General features: G+C 41.5%; 4 protein-coding genes and 1 non-coding gene across 6 annotated transcripts; 2 read left to right on the forward strand and 3 right to left on the reverse strand.

Moving 5' to 3' along the window:
• Positions 1-366: 366 nt before the first annotated feature.
• LOC115742957 (adenylosuccinate synthetase 2, chloroplastic-like) lies at positions 367-3,993 on the reverse strand. Its single transcript, XM_030677522.2, has 4 exons — positions 3,581-3,993; positions 1,781-2,473; positions 1,099-1,410; positions 367-871 (listed from the first exon to the last, which is right to left on the reverse strand). Exons 1-4 carry the CDS (start codon positions 3,881-3,883, stop codon positions 701-703), a joined length of 1,479 nt encoding a protein of 492 aa, XP_030533382.1. The 5' UTR covers positions 3,884-3,993; the 3' UTR covers positions 367-700.
• A 1,092-nt stretch (positions 3,994-5,085) lies between these two features.
• On the forward strand, positions 5,086-7,496 carry LOC115742952. The gene is made up of 4 exons (XM_030677516.2): positions 5,086-5,637; positions 6,275-6,420; positions 6,507-6,617; positions 6,807-7,496. Exons 1-4 carry the CDS (start codon positions 5,121-5,123, stop codon positions 7,389-7,391), a joined length of 1,359 nt encoding a protein of 452 aa, XP_030533376.2. The 5' UTR covers positions 5,086-5,120; the 3' UTR covers positions 7,392-7,496.
• Positions 7,497-7,856: 360 nt separating this feature from the next.
• LOC115742950 (probable rhamnogalacturonate lyase C) lies at positions 7,857-12,068 on the reverse strand. Its single transcript, XM_030677512.2, is given in 16 exon segments — positions 7,857-8,379; positions 8,506-8,626; positions 8,742-8,858; positions 9,037-9,193; positions 9,282-9,423; positions 9,522-9,625; positions 9,802-9,913; positions 10,035-10,190; positions 10,473-10,643; positions 10,753-10,784; positions 10,787-10,893; positions 10,984-11,103; positions 11,200-11,319; positions 11,442-11,492; positions 11,600-11,721; positions 11,803-12,068. Coding segments are annotated over 16 exon segments (1,914 nt in total). The 5' UTR covers positions 11,845-12,068; the 3' UTR covers positions 7,857-8,139.
• A 205-nt stretch (positions 12,069-12,273) lies between these two features.
• TRNAF-GAA lies at positions 12,274-12,346 on the reverse strand. The gene has a single exon. It is a non-coding gene; the product is annotated as a tRNA-Phe (tRNA).
• Positions 12,347-15,683: 3,337 nt separating this feature from the next.
• On the forward strand, positions 15,684-20,119 carry LOC115742951 (L-ascorbate oxidase homolog). 2 transcript variants are annotated; one of them, XM_030677513.2, is made up of 8 exons: positions 15,684-16,029; positions 16,376-16,485; positions 17,995-18,265; positions 18,362-18,464; positions 18,593-18,938; positions 19,040-19,405; positions 19,483-19,561; positions 19,680-20,119. In XM_030677513.2, exons 1-8 carry the CDS (start codon positions 15,883-15,885, stop codon positions 19,890-19,892), a joined length of 1,635 nt encoding a protein of 544 aa, XP_030533373.1. In that variant the 5' UTR covers positions 15,684-15,882; the 3' UTR covers positions 19,893-20,119. The 2 variants fall into 2 exon arrangements, with proteins under 2 accessions (XP_030533373.1, XP_048141668.1); XM_048285711.1 differs by lacking the exons at positions 15,684-16,029; positions 16,376-16,485 and adding an exon at positions 17,105-17,249.
• The last annotated feature ends 3,341 nt before the right edge of the window (positions 20,120-23,460 follow it).

The raw sequence follows: 23,460 nt of genomic DNA on the forward strand, positions 1-23,460 counted from the left end.
GTCTTGAAGAGCTCATGCCATATCTGGTAGGATGGTTCATAGGCTAAACTTTCGCTTGAATTTCAGCCGACAAGTTTCCAAGTTGGAGAATTTACAGCTTGAAAGCCAACCGGTCCAATTCATCAAGAATCGGCCAAGACCGATCTGGTTTGTCCTTAGACTATAATGTCAAAAAAATAGAATATGCATAGATTTCTTTTCAAGTTCAATATAACAGCTTGTCATTCTCGACCTTCTATTTTAATTTTTAACTGCTGCTTTCACTTTGGTTATGAAGCTTTTGACAAGAGCACATTCTAGCCTTCGTAGCTCGCTGGGCAATCGACTCAATATGCCTATAAACAACTGAAACAGGCATAATGCAAGTCCTAAGACCTTTTCGATAGCATGTTGTCAGCACAATGGGGGAACAAAAAACCAACAAAAATACATGTTTAACATCATTGGTCCAGGAATTGCAAGACTACTATGACCAAGAGAAGAGATCTCTCTATGTCCCTATGTCTTACATATGGAACAGCTGGATTTCAGTAACTAAGACCACTACAACCATGACAGAAACAACAACTGAGTACAAATGATTCCTCCATCAAGCTCGGATAAATGGTCGAAATGGTTTTTCTAAGCCACAAAAAGAAAGAAGGATTCCTGTCCCAAATTATAGACTAACCCGGCATGTTAGGAAGGAAAATTATCTCTATCACTTGAAAATGAGGGCATCCCGTCCAGGTCCGACACCGATATAATGTATAGGTACACCAACAAGCTCTTCAACCCTTTCCACGTACTGCCGTGCAGCCTTTGGAAGGTCAGAGTAGTTTCTGATAGAAGAAATGTCACACTTCCAACCAGGTAAAACCTCATATTCCACCTGAACACGCAAAACAAGTATAACAAACAAACATCCATTAGAAAAAAGTATATCAAACAAACAGTTAAAGTCTTTCCCCACGTTCCAAAAGATATACTAAAAGCCTGAACTACACTTGACCATCTTACACCCTTATCAGGCATATTCTTTACTTCAGCTACTAATGAATTCTTTAGCACAAGAGAAGTGCAACATAACAAACTTAAGTAGACAGGAGAAATGCTTGCCTTCAATTGTTCGAGAAGATCCAGATCTGCTGGAAACGATTTGATTGGTGTGCCATCAGTCAATGTATAAGCCACCCCCAAATGGATTTCAGGAAGATAAGATAGAACATCAAGCTTGGTAAGATTTAAAGAAGAAAAGCCGTTGATTTGGCAGCAGTATTTCAAAGCTACTATATCAAGCCATCCGCAACGACGAGGACGGCCAGTAGTTGTTCCGAACTCATGCCCAGCAGATCTAAGTGTATCACCCCCACTCCCCAATAGTTCTGTTGGGAAAGGACCTGAACCGACCCTTGAAGTGTAGGCTTTAACCTGTAAAAGAAAGTTCAAAGTAATTAAATTGCAGTATCCTTTCAACTTGCTCGACATGATCTCATTCAGAGAGTTATTTTATGCAATAACTCACGGCAAAGATCAAGACAAACTCTTAAGAAACCATAGAAGAAAGTTGTTTGACAACCGTCAATTTCCTTTTGCTGACAAAGTTGCATGCACTTCCACCACCCAGTAATCCATTAAAGCAGTGAGCATTTACCCTTTGATAGATAAGAACAAGTGGAAACACCTTCTCTTAATTGGAATAACATTCATCGCCTCTAAATAAGACACATAAGCAATAGTGCACAGCTTAAAGGAGAAGTGCAGATAAAGCAAATTGCCAGAAATGCAAATCGATACTCACAACACCAATAAGATCACCCAGGACTCTTGGTGCAATGCCAAGGCCAGTGCAGATTCCACCAGCCGATGGGCTAGACGATGTTGCAAATGGATAAGTTCCAAAGTCAATATCCAGCATGGTAGCTTGACCACCTTCAACTAATATCTTTTTCTCCTGTAATATTGACTCGTTCAAGACATGCACAGTATCATCTATAAAAGGCTCCAACCTTTCGGCAAATCTCTTGTATCTTTCCACTTCTACCTCAAGCATACCAGGGCCATATTTAAAACCTGGGAATCTTGAGGCTGCATCTGATAATAAAAGATCAAGCTTTTCAGGAAAAGTGTCCATGTGCCTCAAATCACCCACTCTCATTCCATTTCGAATAACTTTGTTGGAGTAACAGGGTCCAATTCCTCTTTTGGTTGTTCCAATAAAAGAATTAGCAAGCTCAGCTTCCCTAAGACCATCCACCTCTTGATGGAAATCAAATAACAGATGAGCGCGATCAGACACCAAAATCCTTCCCTTGCAAGAGACTCCATTGGCCTCTAATCCATCAATTTCTTTGAACAAACTGGGCAGATGAACTACAACACCATTCCCAATAACACATAGAGTGTCCTCATTAAGAATACCTGATGGAACGAGGTGAAGAGCGAACTTCTTTCCCTCTGCATTATAGATTGTATGCCCAGCGTTAGCCCCACCCTGATGCCAAAAAGATATTCAAGGATCCAATAAGAAGCAATTACACATAAGAAGTTAATTGCTAATATGATTATTTTCAAGCAAGATAACATATACACACACACAATTATACTAAATGAGTAATACAAGTCATATACACAAGATCATGCGATATTCAACAATTGACTATTTGTTATTGCCGGGAGAAATCAAAACAAAAAAATTGTTTGTCATCCCTTCTTCCTCAAACAATTATGAAAAACCTTTCAATAATCTATAACAGGTAAAGGAAATCATATCATAATCTTCACTCTTTCCTACGACGTAACAGAAAGGATAATCATTTTAAGGTGTTGGGAGTGAACAGAAAGACCATCACAAAGAAATAACTCAGAATTTTGAAATTGCATAATAAAGCACAAAAGACTAGCATCACTTGCAACTTGCAAGTGACAACCTTCTCGACATTAGCTCTTCCAAACTGGCGCTCTTCTATATCTCATCTAGAGGAATAATAAGAGCTTGGCATTTACACAGTTTAGCTAGCCTCTTAGATTTAACCAACCCAAGAATTTGATCATTGCCATGCCAAAAATCGATATCAACAAAGCTCCCAATTCCACACACCCATAGCAGCTCACGAGGATGATGTTTCAGGTTAGCTAATCGATTCCTTTCGCTGTAATATCAACCCCTGCTTTCGAAGGTAAATCTTAAAGAATTGAAATTCCAACTTCTCTCAGGCAAACGAATGACGAAATGGTCGCTCTATACACCCTAATTGAGCTCATCTACAGCTCAGGTTCCTTTCCCCCTAGCCAGAGTACGTTTGGCTAAAACGTGCAACAGTCTAGCAGTTACCTTGACAGAAATGATAACATCAGACGTCCATGAACCGCGCTAAGCAAACATATGAGAAACAGAAGGGGAAACAAAAATTAAAATGCGAACTCGCCACATCGGGACTCAAAGACAACACCCAGATCATCACCAAAATCCGAACGGAACATATCGGACAAGGATCCTCCGACGAGAACACTCAGCCGTACACTCCATCCTTTTCGGCGAAGAACCGACCCAAACCTACGCTCCGTCGTGTTTAGTGAAAGTCACGCTTCAAATGTTTACCTGGCAACGAGCAACGACGTCGAAATGCTGAGCCAAGATGTCGACGAGCTTCCCTTTGCCTTCGTCGCCCCACTGGCATCCCAACACCCCGGAGACCTGGCTCAGCCCCCCGATCCGGCCGGGTGCCTCGATCGTCACCGGCCCGGGGGCGAGGGTGGCCGACGAGGAGGCGGAGGGCGGCCTGACCGAGCAGACGACGAAGGCGGCGTTGCGGCGGCGGCGGCAACCGAAGAGGAGGAGCTGGTTGTGGGGGCGGAGGGCCCTGTGGGAAGGCGTGGAGATGGAGCTGCTGGAGAGGTTCATGGTCGGTCGGTCGGTCGGTGGTGGGCAGAACTGCGACAACTGAGAACGAGCCGCCGCGAAGTGCTCTGCGACCGCGACACGGGCGAGGGTTTTGGGTAAGAACGAAAATGAAGGCAGAGAGGAACCAAAACTGTAATTTAATTAAATATATAGTTTGAATCTAAATTAAGTTATTTACTAATACCTTTGATGCATTTATGTGAAATAGACATAATTGGTAGGAGTTGATATTTCAATTTTTTTTTTCAATCCAATATTTGACTGAAAGGATTTCCGAACCTCTAGCATTTCGACGGGGACCGAGACTCGTCTACCTCGTGCTCTTTAGTAAGCGATGCCTAGTGAGAAGATCTTTCCGAAGTCGTAAACCGAAATAATCTATAATCGGTATCTCAAGTTGACAAATTATTGATTGATCCTCGGGTTGTTTCAATTTCGATAGTAATTTCCTAGACGTAGCCTAAGTGAGACAAAACATGGAATACAAAAAGTCCATATATGACAAAACATTGCATGTTTACCTGGTTAATTTGTTATATGACAATCATTTGACTAGTAAAATAAAAAAAAATTAAGATGTTTATATGCCCTCCCAAGTGGCACAAATTGGTAATATAATCTTGATGCATTTACCCAGAAAATAAGCCCTAATTGATAATGCTTAACACAACTTAATAGGCTGACATTGCAATGTCGATTTTCAAAAGAGCAATCTCACGAGTGCATAAATTGATACAAACTACCTTAATGTGAAAGGACAAATTTTACATTCGTTTTTAAACAAGTTAAAATGCATTCCGTTGCTACTTGTAAATCTAAAGCTTATAAAACCGTTTTTAGCATACGTAACATCACTCTTTTAATACGTTCGGTACACATTTGACGATAATTTTCCACTCGATAAATATAAAATTATCCGGACAATGACACAAATAGTCCCTGAACTTTGGACAAGTGTGAAATGTCGTGCATAAACTTTTAACTTGTTCAAAGTGTTTCTTAAACTTTTGGTGCATGTTCGGTTCAGTCTCTGCGCTATATGAAAATATCCCATGTTTGTAATAATTTATCTTGCGACTCTCTAGATTATATTTTTAATTATCTTATTGATCTTTTTTTTTTTTTTGTTCACAATTATTTTATTGATCTTTGAGTTGAGTTATTACAACTTCTGTCCGAGCCTCAGGCCAGCACTGATGATGGAAAGGTCCCCCAAAGCGGGAAGCACTTTTTTAAAATGGCATTTTATATTACCTCGAAATTACTCAGCATCGCTCGCCCGAAAATCGCCATAAACCCTAGAAAACCCCCCAATTCTTGTCTCTGCAATCTCATTCCAGCAGCAGCAATGTCGTGGTCCTGCAAGAAATGCACCTTCCTCAACCCTCCTTCGCAAAAACCCACTTGCCAGGTTTGCTCGTCGCCGTCTTCTCCGCCCCCGTCAGCGTCGTCATCGTCATCCCCGTCGTCGGTCCCGAAATGGTCGTGCAAAGCTTGCACCTTTCTGAACTCTTACAAGAACGCGAGCTGCGAGATCTGTGACACGAGGGCTTCGTTGTCGACGATGTCGAGCTTCGAGGATCTGAGGGACACGAGCGACGGCCTGGACTCTTCGGTGGGGTCTGTGTTCTTCCCGTTGCGGCGCTGCAAGAGGAAGATGGGTGATCAAGTTGCTGGCGTTGGCGAGGATTGTGTGGAAGTGGGTGGGATCGACGGTGGAGCTATGGATGGGAGTGAGAAAGTTGATGCGAAAGGTGGGATGGTTTGTGCTGCGCTTTTGTTTGGGTTTATTGTTTGGCCTGTCCATTTTGGCAGGCATTTCGTGTGCTAATTGCACGGGAGTTTCAAAGGATGATTTTGTTTTCTCGGGTTTGATTTATTAATGTGTGTTTCAGCATTGAATATTTTAACTAAATCGGAGTATTTTTCGGCATTGACCGTTGCATATGATTTCAGGACAGCATGCAGTGGAAAGTAAAAACACTGTATCGAGTTGTTTGCTTGTCTGCTTTCGTATGGTCCAACTTTCCTTGGTTTTGATGCCTGATCAGTCTGTTCAGATAGCAATTATTGTTAGGTTTCTTTTGTTTGATGGATGGTTCGCTTATCTTCATTGCTCATCATCACCCATATTAACAGTCATAAGACGTGATTTACTGATGATAATTGAAGTGACGGAGCTGAGTACTTGTTGGATAAATTTTGCTTGCCTTTTTCTTTCCTTGAATTGTTGCAGGAATGGTGTCAGGAAATTTTTGTCAAGATTGTTATCACTCATTCACATATAAATGTTGGTTGTCTAGACAAATTTTTCTTATATTATTGTCCCCAACCCTGAAAGACCTGTTTTTTTGTTTGGGCGTCCTTGATGGTAAGTTCAATGTACTGCAGAGGATGGCAAGTCACGCCCAGCTTCGGATTCATGGAAAATACTTACTTATAATGTTTGGTTTCGGGAGGATCTGGAAATGCACAAGAGGACGAAAGCAATTGGCGAGCTTGTTCAGATGCACTCTCCACATGTCATTTGTTTCCAGGTCCCCATTTGTGAATGTATTCCCTTAGGCTTTATGCCACTTCTTGTTGTTGCTTTTATCTCACAAATGACTGCTTCAACCTGCAGGAGGTTACTCCAAATATATATGACCTTTTTCGGCTGTCAAGTTGGTGGAAATTATATCATTGCTCTGTTTCTAGTGACGCAGCGAATCTAAGACCCTACTTCTGCATGCTGGTAAGAGCAGGATATCCTGTTTAATCTTAAACCATATGCTGCTTCAATTAGCTTGTTTTATAACCTATCATAGGTCATAGTGTAGTTATTTGGCATGACCTCTGCGAGCTTTGATTGGATCACAACTAAACATTGCACTTCATTCTCGGCTGATGGATGAAAACACTAATAAAAAAAACTATTGTGCAGTTAAGTAAACTACCTGTGAGATCTTTTGCCTGCAAACCTTTTGGGAACTCTGTGATGGGGAGAGAACTCTGTACAGTCAAGGTTGAAGTTGAAGGAAAGAAGCCGCTAACCATTGCCACGAGTCATCTCGAGAGTCCCTGCCCAGCTCCTCCAAAATGGGATCAAATGTACAGCAAGGAACGAGTCGATCAGGCAAAAGAAGCCATGGATGAGCTCGGCAAGCATCCAAATGTGATTTTAGGTGGTGATATGAACTGGGATGACACATTGGATGGCCGTTTTCCATTACATGAGGAATGGGTTGATGCTTGGGAGGAGTTAAGACCCAATGAAAACGGATGGACATACGATACAAAGTCCAACTCTATGTTGTCTGCTAACCGCACACTGCAGAAGCGTCTGGATCGATTTCTTTGTAATCTACACGATTTCAAGATAACAAGTATCGACATGATTGGGAGGGAGGCAATTCCTGGTCTGACTTACTGCAAGGAGAAAAAGGTTAGGAAAGAGGTGAAAAATTTGGTGCTTCCAGTTCTGCCGAGCGATCATTTCGGTTTGCTTCTAACCATTGGCAGCAAGTAATGTCCCAGGCGCTGAAGTTTTTGAATTGATGCTTATGTCCAAAAGTATCTTTTTGTGCTTCTCATGCATCCATCTGTAAATGAAATCCCGTCAACAAGATATAACTGAAAATCCTGCAGAGAACCATGATTCTCATTTTGCAAAAGCCATGGCTGGCCATTTGAAGGGTATTGTTGTATGTTTTGCTGCGGACCACTAGTTGATCTAAGGACACTGTAACTACTTATGCTATAGCGGTAACAATGTCGATCTCATATCTATGTTTTTTCCCGCGAGATGTCAATATTGATCATTTCAGTTGGTAGTTGCCGAACAAAACTAGCAGTCTTGTAATTTCTACTTTCTGCTCTTTTCACGGAAATTTGTCTGCATATTCTTGTCAGATGGTGGGGATGATCATTTTAACTGCCTACTTGCTTCAAGAAATATCTTCCTAAACAAAGAAAGACCAACAGCTTATGTTTTAGTCAAATCACAAGAGAAATTGAGGGGTGATAGACAAGCGATGACCAAGTCTTGTACAATACTCTGTAAACGGAAAGCAGCCAAATGTGCTTCTGAAAATGAAATATAAAACAGGAAATGTGCAATAAATGATTGGCTAATGGCGGGAATCTACTTTTATCAGAGAATTTCGTGGTTTTCTTTGCCTAGCAACGTATTCTTCATCTCTTCTCCGCAATAGGTTGTCACACATGGTGATTGAGATGTCAGTCAGCAGCAAGTTTGGTAGCTGCTTAAACTCACCCTAATCAGTGGCTGGCGCTTCAAGGCATATAAAGTCATAAAGGATTCCGCAAAGCGCATCGCCTCCTCTGGCTTGCGTGAGATACATGGCATTGTCTCCCTTTAGCAACAATGATGAAGAAATGTCAAAGTTGAAAAGCCGGTATAATCCATGGATACCATGTCGGCAAACTGCGTTATCTGTTCCCAAATTCATCACGTGGAACACCAAATGTTCTTGATCCATAGAGTTGATATGAACCTGAAACATTGTTATTGAAATAGTCTTTTGTTTGACCAAAAAAAAAAAAAAAATCTGTTGTATTCGGGCTGATATGAGTTCTCTGTGACCGGACCGTATTATACCATATTGTTTCTATGTGATTACCTGAAGATCAGAGCGAGTGGCTGATGCAATGGCCAGCCTGAGCTTGTAGGTTCCTCCTGCCACTGAGTTGAGATTTAAATTGATAGTCCATGTTGTGGGAAGATACTTATCTGGTCCTCTCCTGCACAACGATTCATGGTGTGCAAGTTAGCGTTCAGTTTCTGAACTCAAGTGGCTAAATTTTGGGTTTTTTTCTTCGTTTGCCCCGTGTTGCACATAAGTTAGGAAAGACTTACCTGTCAACATGGGCAAAAAACCAGTCTTTCCTTGGATCGCTGACTCCTACTGTGAAAACTTGATCGGATTCAGGGTATCTGTCAGTATACCTGTCCCACAAGCCATACTGTCTGAACCTGCATGTTGGTATAGCCAAGAGTCCACATGAGCAAGTTTTACTAGGCCAATACCCGGGAGAAGTTAGAACACGAAACCAATTCGAGGAAACAAACTGGAGCATCATATATGAGCGGCACCTTCCTAAGAAATTGTAGGAATTGCGAAGAGACTAAGATCTTGGAGGATGTTACTCACTTTTCAGGACTGTTCAGAAATAACTTGTTGACATACATCGGATTAACATCGGGGACAAAATAGTCAATCGCCGTTCGATCAGGATACCCGATCTCCCACAAGGTCAGACCATCTCTAAGCGGAACAAATGTCAAATTCCCAAGCTGTGTCTCTGAATCTGAATTAATCTAGGTTAGGATGAAGGATTAATGAAGTCGAACCACCTGCATTCACATATCCAGCTGTTGGAAACAGCATGAGAGTACCTGTGGTAATGATAACCAATGTTTTCTCGAGGTAGTCGTCGATGATACTAGCAACCCACCCATGGAGTCCATAGACTCCTGGGATTGTGTTCCTTATGGTGAAACTTCCACTGGAGTCTGTTTGAACCCAGAACTGATAAGACTGGACACAAGCAAATCACAAAATTTAACCGATTTAGATCCGATCCGCAGATGGGGCTTTTGGCAAAAATAGAAGGAAAAAACTGCCAGGTTAGTTACTTTGCTCTCAGTTTGCCACGCTCCTTCAGTCCTCGTCACCGATAGACCAATATATGCACTTTTAGCAGGAATTAGAGCACTGGATATATACCTGCAGAGGACAACTTGAGGTGCGGGTATGCGAGAAGTGAGTACCAAATTCTTTGGTTAGACGAGCAGTCTTTATGAACTTTGTAAAGATAATGTTAGAAAGTATATAGGCAATTTGCTGTTTGTGTGCTTATAGTGAAGCTACTTGGCCTTGAAGCAGAGTTAAAACTGCCCTCATATGAATAAGTACGATAGCTGTCCCAGACAAAGAGTCTTCCCGATGCTGAACCGCGCTCGCTAGCTGTTAGATAATATGGCGATGAGACAAAATCATATGGCCGTGATGCTACCTCGATCTCCCTCTAGGATGAGCAATATTAAGGTCAGATAGTGTAAGCAAAGGCAAAGAGTGCGAAACAGTTAATGCACCAGAGCTGTTCTTTGAATTAACTCCTAGGTTGAGTGCAGTAAACGAACACATACCTATTTTTTTGCATCTGACCATAAGTTGTGCGCATTTGATGCTTTATTAGTCGAATTCAGGTACACGAAGAACGGGCCAAAGACCTTGCTCCATGTCTCTCCCTCTCCAAAATGAGCTAGGATATCATCTCCTATATAATGGGTTCCATGACACATCTGTCAAAAGTCAAGAAGAATGGCAATGAAATTTCCATTTCAGTAAATGCTACATCTGCTGATGTTGTCAACTGCTAAACAGACTCTTTCTACAATTTGTAGTCTTCTAAGCTTTTTACATTTCAATGCAGATAAATTTTGACATTCTGCAAGCTCATATCATAAACTTTGATACTGCGAAGTTCTAGTGTCTATATCGGCAATGAGTGACAGGAGAGTTCATATTAGCTCGAGAAAAAATGTATTATTTTGCGTAGTGTCAGGAAAGAAAGTGAACTTCACTGCTAGGCAGAATGGACCGGTATGAACGGTGAGATTTTGCTTTGTTGGGCCGCCATTGCGGAACTCGTAACTTGGGATAATGACCCAAAACCCGATGACAGGACCTGAACTTATCCATCCATGAAGTCCACCGTCCTTATTGTCCATTGAGTACTGATACTTGTCATCCACCTGCACTCTTTGCACACAATTTAGCTTAGCCTCCACCATCAACTGATAAAGATTGACGTGCTGATAGTCTGAGACAACAGCATAAATAACTCGGAGCTTATCTTCATACTTCGCCTTTGAGGTCTGGATTAACGAGATTCATAGCAAAACAGATTCGGGCAAAATCAGCTGTTTGCCTCTGCCAGGAAGTAGTTCCTCCGGCACAGGCATTACCCTTTGCTTTTCGTCTGTAATTGCCATGTAGTGAAACCTGTTTGGATTTCACAAGGGGTATACAGTTAGGATGCCGTTCATTGGGCGTACAAATGAATTCTCTTTATAGCTTAGACAGAAATTTTACTTCTCTTGTCGCAATTTAAACACCATCCTTATCTGAGCGAGGTCAAAGGCATGGCATCCTTGCGGGCGCTCGTATACTGCATAGCAGGAAAATCCCGAAACACCAGTTCTGACAATGTGCCTGAAAAGAAGAAACATATATGCAAGAGGAAAAGATCCGAACATTGAGATTATCAGCAGAATTAAGTCAAAAACCTAATAGAGAATAGGCCTCAACCTTGTGTCAACACTCAGAGGCAGCGTCATGCCCGGAGTCGACGGATTATAAGTGCTCCTGAAGGAGACCTCCACCAGGTCATTGCTTTGATGAATAACACTATGCTCTCCCCCTCTGATCCTTTTTAATACAATCAGAGCAAATTTCAGATTATCAAACGTGATGATCATCATCACTCTCTGGATCTCGAAATCATTAATAGAGCTCACTATCATCAGAATTTTTGCTTGAAGAAGCAATACAGTTGGTATCTGTCTCCGCCCCCTGGCAAAGTCCAATTGGCGTCCCAATATCTGCAAATTTATAGGGACACACACATGGTGAAGACAATAATTCTGGTGCTTGAAGTTGAATAAATTTTTCGAACAATGTAAGTCTCCGCGAAGTTTTCTGCAGTTACCCTCTGCCCGATTCGTTCGACTTGATGTCCAAGAGGTTGTCCATCCCTCCATACTCTACGCCAGTCAAGTAACCTTGAGGCTTCGAAATGGTGAGTTTCACCAGCCCATTGTCCATTATGACCTGCACCAGAAACCACAGTCACATAGCTTTAAAGTGCACGATCGCGCGACAGCATAGAAAGAACTTTCGCGGGTAACTTACATAAATCCCTTTTGTGGTCCAGCTCGCTTTTTTCTTCGCCATGACCAGATCAGAGAGCTTATGCCCAGGTTCTCTATGCAGAAAAGTACAGTCACGCCGTGAGGTCTAATGCTTTATCTCAGATGGATCAACCGGTTCAGGATAAATACAGCTGGTCGTTTGGTTACTATGGACTTAGTTTCGCGACACGAAAGAAAGAACTTCAAAGTTCCGGATCACATTGCAGATGCTTCTTTAATAAACAAGGCACTCCTAGGAAACTACACCTGTTCTGCTGTGGCTTTGCTTGTAGTTTTGGCACAATGCGGTCGACAGGTTTGCTAGAGAGGCATCTAAGATTTCGTGCTTTTGATAATTTCTGATACAGATACAGCTCAATGAACTCAACTGGGTTTACTTAGATATGGAAAAGGTAAATAGAAAATTGGTCGAAAAAGTTAAGGGGAAGGCAAAAAGGAAAAAGGCCCAAAATGCGGTGAGCGTGGATCGAACACGCGACCTTCAGATCTTCAGTCTGACGCTCTCCCAACTGAGCTATCCCCGCTTGTTGTGAGTAGTCCCTTCTTGCAATCATACTTATTAAGCTGCGGACTGTCATGCGTTCCTTCCTCTGTTCCCGTCTCCTACATATGCGAGACATCTTAATAATAAATATACTAAATTAATCGTAAGAATAATACATGATATAAATCAAATTCTAGATTTTTGTATTGAGAGGGATCAAGTCTTCTCGGTCTTTTCTTTCGACGACCAACCATGAGATGCTACTGTTATAAAACAAGAATGTCTGCGTATTACAATGTTCACTTGAAGCAACAGTTATAGCAAGACCCCAGCTCGGCCAGCTTGGGCATCGCTGCCGAGAAGGTCAGCGGTTGTTGGAGAGGGGTTTTGTATTAGCATCAAAGTTTCAAGGTGCGGGCCTTAGTCCGGCATGGCGAGGATTCGGAGGCAAACGGACACGCGGCGCCTCGTGAGTGGAACAGTAGAGGGTTTTCACTTTTCACAGGAGTAAGAGATCCAAACAAAAAGCAGATGGGTCAGATCGGGTCGGGGTCGGGTCAAGTCACGAGGTAACCACCAAGGAAATGAACAGGAAGAGTTCAAGCGGTGACAAAACCAATTTTTGTTGCATTTGTGACAGATGATCTTGTGATCTAAGCTCTCCTACCCAGGGACTGGCATGCACGGACAAAGTCATGTGGTACTGCAGTAGCAGGAGTTTCTTTTTTTGCATCTGCAGAGATCTCACTTCACAATAAACACAAATTAAGTTCATCGACATGTGCTGTAGCCGGTCGATCATCTCCGGACATTGATGTCCGCCGATCGGGTTTTTGTCATTGGAAGGGGTTGCGTGAAAAGGGCGACATTACAAAGTCCGGCACGGGGCTAGACCCCGTTAAATGGATAGGTCGGAAAACCGTTCGGTTTTGAACGGGGTCAGAAATGGGAGCGGACCAAAGGGGTTTGCTATGATTCCGAACGCTCTGTCTTTGGCTTGAGTCACGAATCACCGTTTTTGAGGATCGAGAATCCGAAGGAAGACTTCTGAAAAGCGATTGATTATATACCTTACAAACTTTAATTGACGGAAAATGTTTTCATCAACCACAACAATTTATGCTTAACTTATATCGAGGATGATAAAAATGTTTTTGTTTCATTCATTTTCGCAAGCGATACAAACGAAAATTGGAGAAAACTAAATTAGCTAAATTATTAATAATAGAAAAAAATTAATCTCAGATAACATTAAATTAAAAAAATTAAATCCTTCAATAGAACTGAATATATCTTAAGAAAAAAGAATGACGCAAGTCAAATGAAAAAAGGAAAATGCCTCAACAACAAAACGGACAAACATAAAAAAAAAATCGGTTACTCATAAAAGGGGTAATTAATGTAAAAATGATTAATTAACAAAAATATAAAAAGTTATAAATTACTAATCTGCAGTAAGGTATTTTTTAGATTTTTTTAACTAATCAGTGGTCTTTTTAATTAATTAACCATTTAAAAATGCATGATGAGTTTCCCATTATTTAGCATTATTGTCATTGATATCTCCTTTTTTTTACCATTAAATTTTCGCAATGGTTATTTCTAATATTATTATCGATATCTATTTTTTTATGAGGGGAAAATTTCGGTTAGTTTCTTTTTCCTCCATTATCTTTGTTATTTCTATTTTTATTTATAGGATCCAAAGTAAAAGAGAGGTTCCCTTAAGAGATAAGATGAAAATTTCATAATCACCCTTAAAAGTTACGTGCATTGCACATGATAACGGAACAAATAACGAAGGATTAATTACTGTGACCGATTCAAAGTTTAGAGATAAGTGTCTCTTCTTGTAAAAGTTCGGGGGAGTTTAGTGCGCTTCTATCATAGTATTATCATTCGTTATTACAAGTAGACATGGCCGGGAGCCGTTAACCGCTAGTTCCGGTTCATGTACCGGCGGTTTCAATTCGTGGCCATACTTGAACCGGAACCGGTCCTTGAAGGGGTAGTCCCGGTTCCGGTTTGGAACCGTTGGTTTCGGGTCGATTCAAGGGCCGGTTCCGGTTCGGCTTAATTTTGGGCCGTTGGAGGGAAAAGAGCAATTTCCCCTTTTTTTTTTTTTTTTGGTGGTTTGGAACCGCCGGTTCCGAGCCGGTTCTGAATTTTTTTAAACTATAACCGACCCGTGAGGGGCCGGGCCGATTCCGGTTCGGAACCGGCGGTCCCCGTTAACGGGGCCGGCTCCGATTATTCCACTGGCCAATTCCGGACCTAAATCTACCCGTGGCCATGTCTAATTACAAGACACCAAGATCGCATGGATCTCCCGTGCCCTGAGGTCGCACTGAATGAATTCCTCTTATATATATAATTAATAGCCCCAGCATAAAGAAAATCTAAGAAAGCCATTGCATCTTAAATCTAGGTAGGCCTTCTGTCTTCATTTTTTTTTCCCGCTCTTTCACGTGAAGGGTGGTGAAGCAATTACATTCTTCTTTTCAGCAAAAAAAAAAAACAAAAGAATTTGCTGTTCAACTTCAACACTTATTATTTATAACATATCCTAGTCCTTGCACACGCATATGTCCTGATACGCCGACTCCGAAAAGAATGCGCAAACATGTCTTAATGTTTTCTCCAACGACTTGCCAGTGGAACAAGGCGAAGCTGGCTAGAGCTAACCAATTTTGTTTTTGTTAGGATCAGCTGCACAAAGTATAGGGTAAAAGCGAGAAAAAGAAATCGAGATACGAAAATTTATCTTGGTTCGCTCTTAAATTATAGTCCAAGCTAGCAGTATAATATGGATCCGAACTATAAAAACCCTTTGGCCGACCAAAGGCGTTGCCTTCTACGACTCCCGCCAGCGGAGTGGACTTCATACCTCCTTATCGATAGGGAGCATGATCCACGTCTCAATCGGTGGAGTAGTTAATCATAGAGCAGAGAAGCCCGTAACAGAAAGGAAATGGGCATGATTGATAGCAATGTCTCGACATGCAGAGATCTCAAAGCCCGTGAAAATGACAAGAACCACCGGTGGCCCATGACTCTTGAAGTCGAACGCCATGATTTGACTTTTTTTGGTTCCTCTTTGGGGTAGTCAAAATTAACACCGTTAATCTTGGCATGAGCCTACCTAATGTTTCCCAGAAATATTCTTCCATTGGTCCAGCGTCAATGATAAAAGAACAGAGCGTAGTGCACTTACCACTTTCCATGTGCGTGGTCCATGACGGATGGTCATGCGTTATGTACGTCGCATCTTCTCCTGTCTCTGTGTCTGCGTGTGACAGCTCATGTCATGCTGCATCTCTGTCTGCCTCTCCGGCTCACGTACAAACAAGACATCCACTCTAGAGTACACTAATAAATAGACAGGGAATGGAGGGAGAGAGACAGAGAGAGAAACCCAGCTAATTTTCTTCCCCCTGGTTCACTCGACTCGAGCAATGCCATAGCTATAAACACTTGACCTCAGAGAAGTTGCAGACATTGTTGGAGAAGTCACGCACCGAAGTCCAAAAGCATTCACTCAGCGTGGAAGAGAATAGGGAACGAGAACGAGAGAGGATGGGAGATTGCACTTGCTGGGTTCTCAGATCTCTCATCATCTGTGTACTGTTTCTTCTTCAAGGAGCAAATGGGGACAACCCGTACAGGTTCTTGACGTGGAAGGTCACTTATGGTGACATTTACCCTCTTGGTGTTAAGCAACAGGTACTCATTTTCAACATTCCGAGGGGCAACATTTTCTTATGGAATGTGATGTTTGCAGCTTTTGAGACGTAAAGGTTGATTCTTTCTTCATTTCTTTCCTTCTCTTGTGGTCTTGGCAAGAAAGTTTCTTTTTTTTCGACAATGCTGAATGAATATGCACTCAAATTTGTAGATGGACTGGACTACGTTTGGGATTCTTGTAGCTTTTGAGACAAACAAGTAGTTTTCCTTTTGTTAAGTTCCTCCCTTGGTCTGTTCTGCTGAAAGCAAGAAAGCTTTTACTTGTTCTTTCGTATTATGCTTGAATTTGTTGAAGAACTGGACTTAAAGTGTTGGATTGGCGCAGGGCATTTTGATCAATGGGCAATTTCCAGGGCCCCAAATCGATGCGGTCACTAATGACAACTTGATCATCAGTGTCTACAACTACTTGAAGGAGCCATTCCTGATTTCTTGGTAATAAATCTGTTGCTTCTGTGGAAATCTCTCTCTGTCTTCTTCTGTGTTCCCTTTCTGTGTGTTTTCTCTGGTCGTTGCTCTGTTTTCTTAGCTTAATCTGAGCATGCAGGAGAAAGAGTGTGAAATAGTATAATTTCCTTTTTTCTGGTTTTTTTTTTTTGGCTCACAGAGAGAGACCATCAACTTCAAGAATGGCTGAGATTTTGCTTTCCTTTTGCTAGATTAATCTTAGAACGTACCATGTTTAGCTTAAAATCGGGCTTTTCCTTTCCCTTCTCTCAGTTACAACTGGAAGATCAAGCTTCTTTCTCTGCACACCAACTGCACTGTGGGAACTACTCTGTTTTAGATGTAACAGGAACTGGATCTGTCACATCTGTGGTTTCTACTTTCTTCATCAATTTCTCAACGTTTTGATATTATTCTTTCCTTGTTTCTCTTTTTTTCTTTTTTTTTTCAACTGGTTATGTCTAAAATGCAAGCTGGCATTATTAGTGAGTTCTCCATCAGTCATCAATGCACTTGTGGGTAGTGTTTGATATTCTAATATCCTTATCATCATGTTGATGCCATGCACCTCTTCTCATTATATGGGGGCCAAAAGTTAATGCTTTACCTCTTTCTTTCTTCACTTGTCTCACTGAGTATTAGGGGTGTGTAAAAGGATCGGAACCGCCCAAACCAGACCGAAGGGGAATCGGTCCGGCTTCAAGTTCCAAAACATTAGAATCGGTGATGGGCGGTTTGGTTCCCGGTTCCAGGTTGGAGCCGCCCAGATCTTGAATATGTACATATGTGTGTGTTGGCGCGCTAATCTCTGGGTTTGAATTAGAGGAGTGAATGTTTAACTGATTTTGATGATTGTTGTTTTCAATCTCCAGGAACACTAGTTTAGTAGAGCTAGGATTCGTTGACTGTTAGCAACAGTCTGAGAAGCAATTAAATACGTGGATTATTCTGTCTGTCCAACTGGCTTATTTTAGTGAATCTGACTAACCGCATGTGGGGCGTCTAGATCCAGACATGTGAGCTGTGCATCTACTTATGCACACAACCGCACAGACACACCCACACCCACAACCCGACACAGGAATTTAATCATACATTCAGCTGTCAAATGCAGGGCGTCTACAGTTGGGAGTGAAGGTCATCTAGTGTGTGGGATTAAGATATAATGTAAAGATGCTTATGATTCTGTGAAATACATGGATGGTGAGCATGGCACAGCTTTTGCAGCTGAAAAATGGCGCTTCATAGAGAATATGCTTGCCTAGTGTTTGATCCATTGCTCCACCGACACCCAATATAACTGTTGTATCTCAGAATTCTCTGAATTTTGCAGAGTTCTCATCATTGTCAGGGGAAAAATGAAAATCTGAATACGTAATAATGTCCCTTGACAAATGCTGTTTAACTTCAAAATAGACAGTGCTCGGCTTGTTCATATTTCAACAAAAGCGGTTAGCTTTATATCGGAGAGCTAATGCTCGTGTACTGCTTTTGAAGGAATGGTATACAACAACGGAGGAATTCATGGCAGGATGGAGTCTATGGCACGAATTGTCCCATCCTACCTGGAAGGAACTTCACTTACATTCTGCAAATGAAGGATCAGATTGGCAGTTACTTTTACTTCCCGTCTGTTGGGCTTCAGAAGGCTGCTGGAGGCTTTGGTGGCATCAGAATTTGGAGCCGCCCCTCTATCCCTGTCCCTTTCCCTCCTCCTGCCGGCGATTTCACTGTCCTCGCTGGTGACTGGTTCAAAACAGATCACAATGTAATTAGCATGCCATTGAACCCTTAATTTGTGCATGTATGGAAAGTTCTGATCTTAGTCTTATGCCTTCCCTCCATTTTCTATTTGTGTATACAGCGATTGAGACTCATTCTGGATGTCGGTCACAATCTTCCATTCCCCGATGGGCTTCTCATCAATGGCCGTGGTTGGAACGGATACACATTCACAGTCGATCCAGGTCATACTTGCTATCAAGTCAATTTACTTAATCCAATGGCACTGAGCATATATATTTGTAAAAAGTGAGAGAACACCTATTCCATTGGTATCAAATACCACGATGTTGAGTTTTCACTTTCTGTGCAGGGAAGACATACAGGTTTAGAATATCGAATGTTGGCCTTATGACGTCCATTAACTTCAGAATTCAAGGGCATATGATGAAGTTGGTTGAGGTCGAAGGCTCTCACACTCTTCAGAACACTTACGACGCCCTTGACATCCACCTCGGTCAATCCTACTCGGTCTTGGTTACGGCCAACCAGCAACCGCAAGATTACTATGTCGTTGTCTCTTCCCGTTTCACCACCCGGGTTCTCACAACAACTGCTGTTCTTCACTACAGTAACTCCCTCAGGGGAGTCTCTGGTCCCATTCCTGGTGGTCCTACGACTCAAATTGCTTGGTCAATGAACCAAGCCAGATCTATACGGTATTAAACACTGACTACTGTATAGCTGTCATTTCTTCTTGTTTCTTGCATTCCTATATGAAATGAAACTCAATGACGTTACTTGGTGTAATCCAAACCAGATGGAATCTTACGGCAAGCGGGCCTCGACCCAACCCTCAAGGTTCATATCACTACGGGATGATCAAGACCAGCCGCACCATCATGGTGGTGAACTCAGCCCCTATAATCAATGGCAAACAGAGGTATGCCGTCAACGGGGCCTCGTTTGTTCCAGCAGACACTCCATTAAAGCTCGCTGATCACTTCAAGATTCCTGGGGTTTTCAATCTAGGAAGCATGCCCACAAGCCCCAATTGGGGGAGCGGCTACCTCCAGACCTCCGTTATGTCCACAAATTTCCGAGAGTACATCGAGATCGTTTTCCAGAATTGGGAGAATACCGTCCAGTCATGGCACATTGATGGATATTCTTTCTTTGTCATGGGGTAAGACTAAAGCCTGTTGAAAACCACATAGATCACGCATCTTTTCAAAATGACCGACTTGTCTCCGACTTGATCAGAATGGACGGAGGGCAATGGACGCCTGCGAGTAGATTGCGCTACAATTTGAGAGATACGGTAGCTCGTTGCACGATTCAGGTAACAAGATGAAATTGTCCTCATTATGTACAAATGTCACGCCACCACGACAAGAGAAGTGCCGGCGACCGTTTCTCATGCTCACTTCGCTTCTTTCTCTGTGGTCGAGTTGTTTCAGGTATATCCAAGATCGTGGACCGCAATCTACATGGCTCTAGACAATGTGGGGATGTGGAACATCAGGTCCGAGGACTGGGCGCGGCAATACTTAGGACAGCAATTCTACATGAGGGTCTATACTAGTTCGAATTCGTACAGGGACGAGCTTCCTATCCCTAAGAATGCCCTTCTCTGCGGCCGTGCGAGGGGCCGTCGCACGAGACCGTTTTGAGCTTAACTTTGACGCGGATCGTCACGCCCTTGTGACGAAACTAATTCTTTTAGAGGGAGCCGAAATCCGTTCCGTTCCGAGAGCTCTGCTCGAGCTTTGAGGTTTACCTTTCACGTCCATGCTCTTTGACAATCTTTTGCTTCCTAGGGATTGCATTGGAGTGCATTCTCAAGTGTATTGATAATTTCTGAAGGCATTCTTGGTTTGTCAATAAATCCTCCATTGACAATCTTCTCACCGTCCCCTTTTACCACATCTTAGAGAACATGGAAGATCTTGTCTTCTTAATTGACTCATCTCTCGCGGGGCAAATTCTTACATGCTGCGCGTGCGTGCCCTTTGTGACGCAAGTATTTAAGATTAAAACGTTGCAAGATACGCCATTAGTTTTTTTTTTGGTCGAAAGATACGACATTAGTTTTTGTTTCATTTCATTAAAAGTTGCAAAATCTTGTTGTAGCTAGGTCTATAACTAGGCGTAAAGTGTTAAGGTTCGGCGCATAATCACAACGAAGTAAATGGTAAGAACGAGGAAGAGAAATTGACATAAAGGTTTATTCTGGCTTACCCTTAAATTAAGATTACGTCTAGCAAAGGATTCTTCTATAAGTAGCTACGTTCAGCAGAGAATTTCACTATAATTAGCACATCATATCTTTCCTTACCTCACTCAATTACAAGCGAAAAAGAGTATATGCACCCGTTACTACTTATGAGTCAAAAACCAAACTACCAATGGAAAATATAAGCTTAAACTATAAAAGTCTTCTGGCAGGTTGGAGGCACTATCCCCACGACCTCTGCCCACTCATCGTGGAGTGAGACCTACTTGCCTCCTTGCCAATTGGGAATATGAATCACACTCCAACATAATGCGTCGTAAACAAAAACATGCATTGAATGATACTATATTGTAAGAGCATCATAAGAAAAAGCTTACGATCCTCGATTGTTGGTCGGTGGCCTCTTGCCGGCCCTAACAAAAAATAAAAAGTAAAGACAGGAAAAAAATTTAAAAATAAAAAAATTGAAAAATATTATAATTTTATTAAATATATATATATACACACACACACGTCAGCGCTGGTTGTGCTACGTCGGTAATTTTCGGTCAAAATTATTTGGATGGATTGAATTAGCATAAATACAAAAGATTTGGGACTGAATTAGCAAAATTGCAATGTATTTAGGAATACTTTTTGTAATTTGTCCGTATTGTACTATGCTCCTTAGATGTGTACACTTGAGATGTTCTTAATAAGTATGGTTTAACCAGGGTTTATTTTTTTGTTCATACTATTTCAACTCGTTAAATAGCTTGCCACACACCTTAAAATTTAAATGGTCCAAGTAACCCACAGTTTGGATTTCATCAATGGTAAGATCGATGGAGGAGGAAAACTATATGAAAGGAACGGATCCCATAAACATATGCAGCGGATTACACGAAATTAACAAGCCCTAGATCATCTTGAATCACCGATCGGAGAAATACATCACAAAACGGACGTACCTCGTTTTTCACGGATTAAATGTACACAATGCAACGAGAGAATCCGTCGCCTCTTTTGACGTTTCAGAGAGAAGAAGGGAGAGATATTGTCGTCGTCTCTGTTCTTTCTTGTTCCTTATTTCTTAAAACCGACAGAGATGGGGGACATATGTATCGACGTAAAGACGTCGTTTCAATGATGCATTTTCAATTGTTGACGTGGGGTGTGGTTGCCTACATGGGCGGACCACCGTAAACCCCATGGACCCCAACATCTCCCACTCGCCCATGAAGGGCAAACAAATCCCACGTGCTCACGGAGGGTCAATTATCGCCACTCACCCACAGAAGGTTAAGCATAACTCTCTCTCTTTTCTGCAAAGTTCATATTGACAAATGATCCGTGCGATCAACATAATGTGAGAGCTCGTTGCCATACATCCGTTAGGAGTATATAGCAGCTCAAAAAAGGCATATTACTTCGAGTAGATCCAAGTATGCAGTACCCTAAATCAATCGATCACATTTACATCATATCTCTCTCGATCTCTTTGAGTACTCAAATACAATACATTGTATTCACAATCATGACTAAACTCAAATAATCATAATTGGTCGACCTGTGAATACAAAGATTGAATGTGACATCAAAATAAATTGATCTTTCTCTTCCCTTAAACCTCTCAATCTCAATTCAGCTCACTTTTCTAGAAATGTCCCATTAAATCGAATCAATCTCATGACCATTGGTAACACCTTAAGATAGCGAACACCGAAAAAGAAATCTTGAGAATAAGTAAGAGTCGTGAGGGGACTAAATTGAGGAATTTTTATCCTCAAGAGTCTCACACGGCTGTAGAGTTGAGATCAAAACTCTTGCCAACTCTTATTGATTGTCTCATGCATACGTAATATGAAGTACGTATTACGGTATTCTCTCTTTTCCCATAGAGCGTATGTCTTTCCTCTTAATACCGTACGGATGATAGTTCGGACATACTTAATGTCTAACTTGAGTTCACAAATCTACTCTCTTTAAAAGGAATCCACCGGAACTCACATCTGGCATTAAAGACAGATAAAGTGAAATATGTGGGTTATTTCACTTTCGGACATAATAAATATTATGACCTCATCTTGACACTCTGTCAAGGCGACATTTATACTTTAAGCTCGAGCTCTCAATTATCACCTAAATAATGAGCTTAAAATTGTCTCATCTCTATTTATCGCAAAGTAAATAGAGGCGATTACCCGTGTGAATAGGCTAATCTCTATCTGTCCGACATACATTATCAAACAATGCACTAAGCATTAATATGCATAAATTTCATACAAACTCATAGGCATCAATAATGATAACATATACCATTAGCTGTGAACTTTGAGAAATATAAATATCTAGTACTCTCATTTCTATGCACTTTCTAGAGATTTTAATGTGGGAAACTAATCCATTTGTCAACACATGACTAAGGAAAAAACATCTCTAGGAATTGACTTCTTCATAGGATCTGCTATTAATCTATGCGTAGATATGTACTATACGTTCACATCTTTTCGTACAATCATGTCTTTCACAAAATTATATTTCGTGACTATATATTTGATCTTGTAGTGGATCCTTAGTGTAGGCTCTTGCTACTTGACTATCACAATTAACCAATAATTGGACTTGTAGCATCCTTAGTAACACCTCATTGATCCAAACATCTCTTAAGTCAAATATTTTCTCATACTATCGTTGATAACACCACGGGATCAATTTCTATTGTGGATAATGCTATACACGTTTGCTTCTTACTACTCTATGATATGGCGCCATTGCTAAGTAAGAATGCAATCATAGAGGTAGATTTCCTCTTATCTAAACCTCTTCCTCATTCAACATCAGTGTAGCCTTCAAAGCGCAGATCTCTACTTTGATAACTCAGCAAAAAATCAGCAGTACTTTTCGGATACCTCGAGAATCTCTTGACATCAATCCAATGTGCTTGACCTAGATTGGACCGGTACACTTACCATTCCAACTGCATAACAAGTATTAGGTCTAGTACACTTTATAGAGCACATGAA

The sequence above is a fragment of the Rhodamnia argentea genome, chromosome 9, assembly GCF_020921035.1.
Source record: "Rhodamnia argentea isolate NSW1041297 chromosome 9, ASM2092103v1, whole genome shotgun sequence".
NCBI classification, from domain to species: Eukaryota; Viridiplantae; Streptophyta; class Magnoliopsida; order Myrtales; family Myrtaceae; genus Rhodamnia; species Rhodamnia argentea.